Source organism: Condylura cristata, unplaced genomic scaffold, assembly GCF_000260355.1.
Source record: "Condylura cristata isolate star-nosed mole 26May11 unplaced genomic scaffold, ConCri1.0 scaffold00013, whole genome shotgun sequence".
In the NCBI taxonomy this organism is placed as follows: Eukaryota; Metazoa; Chordata; class Mammalia; order Eulipotyphla; family Talpidae; genus Condylura; species Condylura cristata.
The window spans coordinates 5,846,289-5,856,966 of NW_004567114.1; the positions used below are offsets into that span (position 1 = coordinate 5,846,289).

The 10,678-nt window shown below is 58.1% G+C and overlaps 1 protein-coding gene across 1 annotated transcript in view; it reads left to right on the plus strand.

The window, feature by feature from the left end:
- SYNE3 (spectrin repeat containing, nuclear envelope family member 3) overlaps nucleotides 1-4,061 on the plus strand; it is a 41,195-nt gene extending 37,134 nt beyond the window's left edge. The window contains exon 18 of the mRNA XM_012724659.1: nucleotides 2,311-4,061. Within this exon, the coding sequence (XP_012580113.1) occupies nucleotides 2,311-2,508 (198 nt within the window). The 3' untranslated portion in view covers nucleotides 2,509-4,061. The remainder of the gene's footprint in view (nucleotides 1-2,310) is intronic.
- Nucleotides 4,062-10,678: the final 6,617 nt, after the last annotated feature.

Genomic DNA, 10,678 nt, shown 5'->3' on the forward strand with positions numbered 1-10,678 from the left:
GATGAAGCACACTGCTGAGGGGAGCAGCGGGCAGGTCAGGAGAGGTCTGCCGCGCCATGTGGTCGCTTCAGGGCAGGCAGGAATCGAACTCATGCGGAAGTGGCTTAAGCTTCTTAGAGCTGTGCTCTAACCCACTGCGCCACCAGGGAGGGCCACAAAAATATCTTTGAAGTCCCTTCAGGTGTGGCCACGAGCTACAGGTGAACAGCCGCTGGGCAGGCAGCGGAGTCCTTTGAAGGAACCCACCCTTGTCGGCACTTGGAAAGGCGGATACAGTTTGGACCTTCAAAGACGGTTCCGCAGAGGGTACTCAAATGAGCATCGCTCTGAGAATGGGGCGAACGCAAAGAGGCCACCTGTGAGCAAATCCTCCCCCTGAGGGGACCCTTAATGACAGGTGTTTCATTGTGGTATAAGCCCACACCTGGGGCCTTCTTTCCTTTCCCGGGTGGATCAGAGGTTTGAAGTCAGGCACCATCAACAAGAAAGGTCAGAGAGTGAAGTCAGAGCCCCCCCAGATAGAGGCGGCCTGATATGAGTCCAGCAGATAGGCGAGACCACAGCCCGGCAGGGCCTGACCCTGGCAGCTGGAGGAGCCGTGTGGACACACCCCACTCCAAGCTGGCTGGATTCTTCACCCCACACCACCCTCCCAAGGTCACTGCTGAAGTATGCATGACCGGGCGTGCTTATCCATCTGTGGGTGATAAGAAGTGTGTTTCCTCAAGGTCACTGTCAAAAGACTCTGTCAGGTGAGGATATTTGAGGCTGAAACCACAGGGTCAAATGTTTTATCTAGAGGTAGTTGGGGCAGGTGAGTGGGTGAGGTGATTCGGGTCTGAGAGGCAGAGAGACGGAGGTGCCAGGCTAGGCCCTCTGGCAACGTCGGCATTTAGTAATGTTTCCTCCTCGCCACCCCCAACCCCGTCACCACTGCCACTCTCACCGTCACCCACCCTGTCATCGCCACCATCACCCCGCCACTGTCCTCACTTCCGGACTGTAGCTCATGGCTGCTGGAAGAAGGAACCTTTGCTTCTTCAGCAAACCCGCAGGCGTGTGCTACACTCATGGCACAGTAAGACGTATTGTTGATTAGTGTGTACACGCACACTAACACTTTGCTCTGAGTCTCACACCCTGCCAAAGGGGGCAGGTGCTTTATCCCCGTTTTGCAGCGTGAGGGCTCAGAGAGGCCCTGGACTCGCCCAGGGTCACAGAGCAAGTATGTGACAGAGGCTATGTTAGAGCCCATCAGCCTGGTCCCCGGGCTGGGCCCCTGCCCAGCACCCCACCGCCCCTTCTCTTTCCTGGGCAGTCATCCTTTGCTGCTCGGAAGCTACAACCCAGACAGTCCCTCTGGAATTGTGACAGGGATGGTGACACGTGTAAGATGTGCTATGAATGTTGCATAGTGATAGTGACAGCAGCCCTGGCAGGTAGGTGCCACTTGGCGCCCTCTGTGTGGGTGCAGAGTGGAAGGTCAGAAAAGCTGAGTGCCCTCCCCAGTGGCCCCCAAGCCCCACCCCCAAACTCATAGCCAAAGAGCGTTGTCGCCAGAGTCTATCACTTTTTTTTAAAAAAAAAGATTTATTTATTTATTCATACAGAACTGGGGTACAGCCCAGAGATGCAGAGGGTGAGAGGATTCACCAGAGACAGAGCGGGAAGCAGAACAGGCAGATGGATGAAGTACACTGCTGAGGGGAGCAGCGGGCGGGTCAGGAGAGGTCTGCCACGCCATGTGGTCACCTCCGGGGCAGGCAGGAATCGAACTCATGCGGAAGTGGCTTTAGTTTCTCAGTGCTGTGCTTTAACCCTCTGCGCCACCAGGGAGGGCCAGAGTCTATCACTTTTTTAAAAAAGATTTATTATTTATTGATGCATACAGAACTGGGGTACAGTCCAGAGGCTCAGGGGCGGTGAGAGGGTTCACCAGAGACAGAGCGGGGAGCAGAACAGGCAGATGGACGAAGCACACTGCTGAGGGGAGCAGCGGGCGGGTCAGGCGAGGTCTGCCGCGCCCTGTGGGTCACCTGGGGCCGGGCTGGAGCTCGCACTGAAGCGGCTGCCCCTGGCCTGCAGTGCTGCGTCCTGACCTGTTGGGCCACCAGGGAGGGCCCAGAGTCCATCACTTTATTGGAGGCCTTGAATGGTTCGCAGAAACCCCGGGGGCTTTGTCTCTGGCCAAACTGCATGAGCCCCACTTCAAGATGGGAAAACAGACTGTGCGTCAGCCTCTCCGCCGCGCCGGCCATGGCGCCGCCCGCCGGGCCGCGCCTGCTCACGTCTCCCACTTGGGTTCCGCAGACGCGGCGGCGGGGACGCGGCTCCTGCTTCTGGAAGGTGTGCCGCGTGGCGCTGCCTCTGCAGCTGCTGCTGCTGCTGCTGCTGCTGCTGCTCTTCCTGCTGCCCGCCGGGCGCGAGGGCCGCAGCTGCACCCTGGCCAACACGTTCGCGCGCTCCTTCCGGCTCATGCTGCGCTACCACGGGCCCCCGCCCACCTAGCCGCGCGCCCGCCCTCGTCGCCAGGGCTCCTGCGAGGACGCCGGGGACACCGGACGCGGGCAGTGTCGGGTCCACGGGACTCCGGACCTGAGAGCTGCATCAGGGTAACCACTGTCGCCACGTCCCGGGGCGAAAGGACTTTCTACAGCGCTGTGTCGGTCTATTTATACCAAATGTGGACTCTGACGAGGGAATGATGTATAGAACTTGTATATGTGCTGTGTAAATGCTCAGTCTGTATAGTTTTATATGCAACCTCCATTTTGGGGGGCCCCGAGCAGCAGCTGGTGGTCCCCACGGTCTGCCTTCCGCCCTGGGGAGGAGGCAGAAGCCCAGGGGGGTAGCGAAAGGCCCTGAGTTCCCACCCCAGAGGAGCTGCGCAGGGATCGTGCAGACCACGTGCGGGTGGGGCATGGCAGGCGGCGGCGGAAGACGCCGAGCATCGGAGCGGAAAGGCGCCAGCCCGTGAAGGCAGGCTGGGGCAGGTGACACCCAGGGAGGGCAGGCAGCGGGCAGACCCCGGCCCGCAGAAGCTCATGAAGGGCCTCGGGGTGCAGAGCCTGCACCCGACTGCTCAGCGCAGACCATGCCCCCCGCCAAGGCCCCACGAAAGGGAAAGGGCCACACCTGCTGGGGGCCATGCTGGAGACAGGGAGGTCCCAGGCTGGTGGACGGCTTTCCACAGCCAGCTAAGGAGGCCGCTACCCCTCCCCCGCGCCCTATGGCTGAGTGTCCACTCCAGCTCGGGACACAAGGGGGCGCCTGCCCTGCCGGGGACCAGGGAGCAAGGACGCGAGACACAGAGCAGCAGTCTGAGGGGCTGCCCTCCATGTTGGGAAGAGGCTGGCCTCTGTCAGCCTGTCCCACGGGTGCCCCCATCAGGGACCAGGACCCTGGACTCGCACCCAGGGCTGGGCCAGCGGGGCCTGGCACACAGGGGCTCTGAGGCTGGACACACGTCCCCTCCTCCTGGGGATACTGAAGGGCCCAAGTGCTTTATAACTGGATGCAAATTTTTTCCTGGAAGGAAAATGCTTGGTGCCACTCTTTACAAGTCGCGGTGACCCAGCCAGCTTTCTCTCACTGAGAAGCCAAGCCTCTGGCTGGCTTCCCCACCGGCGACAGCTGTGCCCAGGTGCCCCCTGGGTTGTCAGCAGGTGAAACCATTCCCACGTGCCCCCTCCCCAGGCTGGATGGCTGAGGCCCAGAGAGAGGAACTAACTTCCCCACGACAGCACAGCAAATGAGCAGGGCCAGAGTTGACTCAGGTCACCACTGCCTGCCGGGGACGCCCTGCCCAGTACTGGGATATCAGTAGCTGCAGAAAGAAGAGCAGGCCGCCCGCTGTCAGGTGTGCTACCTGCTGCAGGTGTGTTACCTGTGGGGAAGGGAACAGCTGCCCTGTGCGGCCTGGGGAAGCGGGGGTGTCTCTATGTTTTCTAAACTTTGATAATAATGCCATAGAATCTGCTTGTTTGCATAACCTTTTTTAAAAAGAGAATTGATATTTTCATTACTTTCATATAAATACAGTTGTAATATATAACAAGTTACTCACTGGTGTTTGTCCTGCTCATTCTTGTTCGCCTCAAACAGGTGTAGACAGTTATTATTTGTAGGACTTTCTAGATTCCAGAACAATCATGACTTGCAAGAGCTTGGAAGTGCCACCAGACCCAGCAGCGGGTGCTGCCACAGGAGGCAGTGGGACCGTGACCCGGAACAAGAGCACCTTCGCTTCCTGCTCGCCAAGCCTGGCCCCGGGCCGGCACGCGAGAAGCCACATTTTATTGACCAACTCTCAGGGTTTGGCATTAACGTACCTGTACCTTTAAAGAGGAGGAAGCTGGGGCGAGAGAGAGACACTGGCCATGCAGACGTGGGGTCTGCACCCAGTTTGTGCGCCCCGAGCATGCTGGGAGGAGAGCTTCTGGCTGGCTCTGCCAGGTGCAGCCCTGGCAACTTCTGGGTGGGCTAGCACTGGGCAGCTCTGCCCGCTGGCCGAGGGGCCGGAGGCTGGTTTGTCAGCTTCTCTGTGGCAACTCCCTGCCATCCCCAGGCTCAGGGAGGCCCAACTCTCCACCTGCCTCAGAGCTGGCGCCTCTGCGTCCTCCTGGGGGCGCCAGCCATGGCTGGTGTCTGTGGCCCTGGCGGGAATCAGCAGTGGCTTGCTGATTGCACTAAAGCCTCAGAGGACACCTAGTTACCCCCGAAACAAAGGAAATGGGGCCTGGTGCGGACCCACTTCCACTCGCCTTCAATGCCTTTGCCTCAGCAGCTGCCTGCTTTGCCAACAGCGACCAGGAGTCCAAGGAAGCTGTTCCTGGGCAGTTTCTAGGGGAGGAAGCTGGTGCCCCTTTGCAGCCTGGCTGCCAAGGTGCGTGACAGGCAGGGGGCTGGGCACCTGGACACGTGGGTGCATTGTGCCGCAAACTGGATGCCAGCCTCAGAAGTTTGCAATGACTGACACCATTATGTGCCTGGAGCAGCATTCATGGGAAGAATGTGTGCCCCCCACCCCAGAGGGGGAGTCGAGAGACCCGAGGAGCCTGGATAGGTGGCAGGAAGGTCTCTGCTGTGAATCCTGGGACCCCAGCGGCTCTCTGGGAAGTCTGACGGGTGCGACTTTCACGCCTGCGCCCTGGCCCCATGGGATCCTGCCCTGATTGCATCTCATAGGAAGTCAGCTAGATGGGGGGCTCCCCCTGCTCCCTCCAGTCTTATGCCATGTCCCATGGACCAGGCGAAGTGGCGAGGCTGCAGAGGCACGTGGCCCTTGACTCCACTCACTGCATCCAGGACAGACATGCTCAGCGGGCCACTGAGCTGGGCCCTCCCCCCATCCCTGGCCCCGCTGGGCCTGGGGTCCAGGCCAATCGCTCACATTTGTCATATGAGAAAACACCTGTTTGACATCCTTGCAGCTGATACCAGCCCCCTCAGAAGACTCTCTGGCCTCTTTTTTGTTTGTTTTAAAGTAAGGATATTTCCCATCGAAACTCACTCTCAGTGTAGTACCTGGGTAGAGCAGCTGAAACCACAAAACAGGTAAGGGGATGAAGTACCAGATACAACTTTCGGGGGAAGCTGCTCAAGGAAATGCTAAGTGGTCAGGTTTTGAGGCTGCCAGAGGTAGGAAGGCCTCGAGGGGGCACGTGGGGGGCCGCCCACAGGTGGCCCCCATCATCAGCCACACGGGCACCTCCCGCAGAGGGCTGGGTTCCAAGCACTTAATGGCCCTCATGCCTCTCTCAGTTTCAATTACAAGAGAAATTCCTTCTGTCTGTCCAAGTAAGGAGGAGGAATTTGTTTTGAAAAGGAAATTAAAACACAAAAGCTCATGTTCAAAAAACCAATCTGACAGCAGAGTAGCCAGAGCCTTCCAGAACAGTTGGCCAATTCAGCAGCTCCAGGACCTGCCTTTTCGTTGTCATGGTAACACCCAGCTGCCCAGAGGTTGGTACCCAGCGCCTAAGCCGGACAGCTGGTAATCACAGAGAGCGACCTCAGTTTCCCCAGAGGCTCTGGGCGCCCTTCTGAGCTGGCAGCCGGGACCCAGGCCCAACACCCCCTCCCCCGTTCTGGTGAAAGAGACAGACCTAAACCTAGCAGAGGCCTGCAAGGTGACCCTGACTCTCTCCAAACCTGGGCCGTGGCCCCGTGGTCCTGCGCTCAGACGCTGACAGAGAGCACAAAGAAGGTGGAAGCCTGCCTGAGAGCAACCAGCATGTCGGCGAGTGGTCAGTCTGGAAGTGGACCGAGGGCCAGTTGCTCTAGCCACACCGTGGAATGTTCCTGCTGCGTCAGCAACGTCTGTTCTCCATGGGCCCCGGGCGCTGGATGCTTTGACATCTGGTTAGCGAGCTGCAAGTGACCTTCCAGAGCGTGGGCTGCGCGACCCCTCCAGGGAGTGTTCGGCTCCCACAGGCGTCCATAAGCCAGGAGTTGGCACCACAGATGCAGAGCCGGGACAGAGTGCCAGGGGACGGGGCGGGGCCTCCTTTCCCTGGGAAGGACACACTGGCTGCCTCTCCGTGCAGGGCAGGTAGGGGGCAGGGTCTGCAGGTGAGGTCCCCCAGGTGAGCAGTTCTGGCTCCTTCCACTGGAGGACAAAGATGCAGTGGCCACTGTGCATATTCTCGAAGATTTACTGGGGAGGAAGAAGTGGACAGAGGAAGGTGTGTGGTGTGTGCGCACGTGTGTGGTGCGTGTGCACTGTGGAGTGTGTGTGCGTGTGTGGTGTATGTGCACCTGTTTGGTGTGCACATATATGTGGTGTGTGCATGTGTGTGGTGTGCACACATGTGTGGTGTATGCGTGCTGTGTGCTGTGTGCACATGTGTGATGTGTGAGCATGTGTGGTGTGTGCATATGTGTGGTGTGTGCACGTGTGTGGTGTGTGCACGTGTGTGGTATGTACGTCTGTGTGGTGTGTGCTATGTACACGTGTGTGGTATGTGTGCATGTGTGTATGTGTGGTATGTGTACGTGTGTGGTATGTGCATGTTGTGGTGCGCTCACACATGTGTGGTGTGTGTTTGTGTGTGGTGTGCACACACGTGTGTGGTGTGCGTTCATGTGTGGTGTGCACTTGTGTAGTGTGTGCGTGTGTGTGGTATGTGCGCGCGTGTGGTGTGTGCACCTGTGTGTGGTGTGTGTGCGTGTGTGTGGTGTGTGCACGTGTGTGGTGTATGTGCGCTGTGTGATGTGTGCACATGTGTGCTGTGTGAGCACGTCTGTGGTGCGTGCACATGTGTGATGTGTGAGCGTGTGTGTGGCGTGTGCGTATGTGTGGCGTGTGCCTATGTGGGTGTGTGCATGTGTGTGGTGTGTGCGTCTGTGTGGTGTGTGGTGTGTGCACGTGTGTGTGGTGTGTGACATGTGTGTATGTGTGGTGTGTGTGAGTGTGTGGCGTGTGTGCATGTTGTGGTGCGCGCACATGTGTGGTGTGTGCATGTGTGGTGTGAGCGCACTGTGTGGTGTGTGTTTGTGTGTGTGGTGCGCGTGTGTGTGGTGTGCGCACACGTGTGTGGTGTGCTCACGTGTGTGGGACTGCTGCACTCATGCCTCTATCCAGGGCCCAGCCCGTGGCCTCTGGACGCCTGGGAAGGCCGTCTCCCCAGATTCCAGCTCTGTGCCTCCCGCTGTGTCCCCTTGTTCTCCACACAAAAGAAAAGGCCCATGAGCCCCTCAGATGTTGTTCCTCTGGAGAGAATTTTTAGAACTGAGTTGCCTCTTTCTGGAGAAGGAGAACGTCGCTCAGTGACACGAAGCTGCCCGCTCACTCACCTGTAGCTGAGGGCTTCTGGAATCAATGACGTGAAGCCTTTGCCGAGCACCTACACAGCAAGGAAACGTCACGTCGCCAGCATCAAAGATGTCAAGCGCCTTTGGAGGCACAAGACGCTTTGCCTCCACTCCAGGCCCAGAAGACCAGCCCCTCGGGTGTCAGCGTGTGCGAGTCACAGGCTGCGTTAGTCTCACCAGCTCCACGCCCGAGGGGGCACCCCGCTTCTCCAGCACCCCGCTGGGGGCATCGCTGAAATTTTGCACTCACTCCTCCCTAAGCCAAGGACCCGGCGAACGCCCCCACATTGCCCCTGAGACCTGGCGACGTTGCCCTGGTTCTGAGCAGCTGTAGGTGGCCGGGCTGGTCGGCTGATGCCAGGCGGGCCAGGTGCCATCTTGGTGGCTGCGTGTGCTTGCTGCCTGCGTGTGCTCTGCTGTTACAGGCAAACTGACTTTATTATTAAGTGTTCTGTTACTGCTGCAAGCGCAGAGGGTCCCGCCCACTCCTGTCATATTATTTGTGACCGTAAAACATGAATTTGCAATAAATTAAGCTTTCTAGGCAGGCAGGCAGTGCCGGAGTTGAATGTCTGTCATGGAACATGTGTGTTATCTGGGTTCACATCGAGTCCTCAGCCGCTGGACCCCCCCGCCTCCCCGGTCGGCGGGGAGAACCCAAGGGTCCATCTGGGTCCTTCCGGCGCCTTCTTTGAACTCACACAGAGGTTTTCACCCCATGCTGCCATGCACGCTGGAAGCTGTGTCCTCAAAGGTGGCTTCATCGTTTTTGTTTTTGTTCTTAAACGTGGTTGTTTTATGTTTGGAAATACACATCTCTATTTTGACCTATGAAACCTGCTGTGGTTTGGAAATTCTGAAGTAAAGGACTTTGGCCAGAGGAGAAAGACGACACGTAGCTAAGGCTGGCTGATTTTTAAATTTTAACTCATTTCACATTTTAACCAAGTCCAGGCCGAACAGGTACCCAGTCTCTGCAGAGGAGAAGGCAATAGTGACTCTCGATTTCGTGTGGACACTGTAACCGCCAGGCTCACGATTTCAGGAGTAGGGGGCAGGCTGAGCAGGTATGGAAAATTGCAGAATGCACCTGAACAGAGACAGGACCCCCAAAAGAGCCAGGCATCGGAGGGTATGGAGGGGCCTTCCAGCCCCCTGGTCCCCAAGGCCTTGCGCTTAACTTAGTAGGCACTTCTCAGGGGTGGGGGGCTCGCTGCCCTGCAGGCTGCAGAAGAGGCCACCCCATATGTGGGAGGAGTGGGGTGTCCTCCCTACATTTTAGAGGTTAAGAAATCAGCACATGAATGACGACCCAGTGCTGGTTAATGAACTTCCTGAGCCTAGGGAACTGAGGCCCTGAGCCCCCACTGGCCAAGAAAAGGCACCCGTGTGTTGAGAACCGCCTGCTGGCAAAAACACAGCAGGACTCGGCTGGTGAAAACAGGCCCCAGGGGTCCGGCGAGGCAGGGTTTGCCTCTGGCATAATTAATGCCCCCTCCACTTAACAAGTCTGCCTCCTTCATGCACGTGATATAATCTGGTATATTCAGAAACACGCCTGGGGCCCTCCCTCCCTCAGAGGCTGGCGAAGGTGGACGCCCAGCCTGGCCTCCCCGTGGACCTCAGTGACGTCCAGGCCTGCGGCGCCGGGCGCCCCGGATCTCTGACTGGGCTGCAGGAGGAGGAGTCATTCTGCTTCACGAGGAGGCCTCCTTGGTTCCCGGATAAAAGACAGCGCCTCAGGCCCGCCCCACAGCGAGAACCACAAGGATTTGCTCCCGGAAATCATGACCCGGAGGCGGAAGCCACCAGGCCACGAAGCCAGAAGCCCTCACAGAAACCTCGGGGAGGCGCGGGTAAGGAGGCTCTCACCTTTGTGTTGTCCAAAAACGTCAAGCACGTGCTGTGAAGAAAAACAGAGCTGGCCTGGCTAGTCTGCTCCCAGGGGGCTGCGGAGCTGGCCGCGATGTTGCCCATTTTGTGATTTTTTTTTTTTAAGATTTATTTACTTATGCATGCAGAACTGGGGTGCAGGCGCAGTGAGAGGATTCACCAGAGACAGAGTGGGGAGCAGAGCAGGTTGATTGGCAAAGCACATTGCTGAGAGGAGCAGCGGGTGGTCAGGAGCCGTCTGCCGCGCCCTGTGGGTCACCTCGGGGGCAGGCGGGGATCCAACTAGCTCCGAGGCAGCTGCTCCAGCCTGCAGTGCAGCGTCCTAACCCGCAGGGGCACCAGGAAGGGCCTGTTTAGCTGTTTTTTGTTTTTTTTAAAGACTTATTTATTTGTGCATACAGAACTGGGGTACAGGCCAGAGGCTCAGGGGCGGTGAGAGGCTTCACCAGAGACAGAGTGGGGAACAGAACAGGCAGATCAACAAAGTACACTGCTGAGGGGAGCAGCGGGCGGGTCAGGAGAGGTCTGCCGCGCCATGTGGTCACCTCCGGGGCAGGCGGGAATCAAACTCATGCGGAAGCGGCTTTGGATTCTCAGTGCTGTGCTTTAACCTGCTGCGCCACCAGGGAGGGCCTGTTTAGCTGTTTTAAGAGGCCTTCATCTGTGTCACATAACGTGCAGTCGCTGCACCATGTTGGCTAAACGAGGCCCAGCGTTTGCGTGACGGCACCGTCCCAGTGGGGAGACCCCCAACCTGAGCCTCAAGGTCAAGGGTGCTGAGCCCCTCCCTTAGTTTCAGGCCTTTCGGGCATCCCGACAGACAGGGAAGCTCCGAGGTACCCAGGCGGCCGCCCCATCTCCACTCAGCTCTCGCTGCCCTCCTGGCAGGGTGACGCCTTCAGTTTATGGCCGTGGGGTTTGCACAACCAGGCGTGCTGTGGAAGTAATTATCTCACCCTGTTTCATCTGC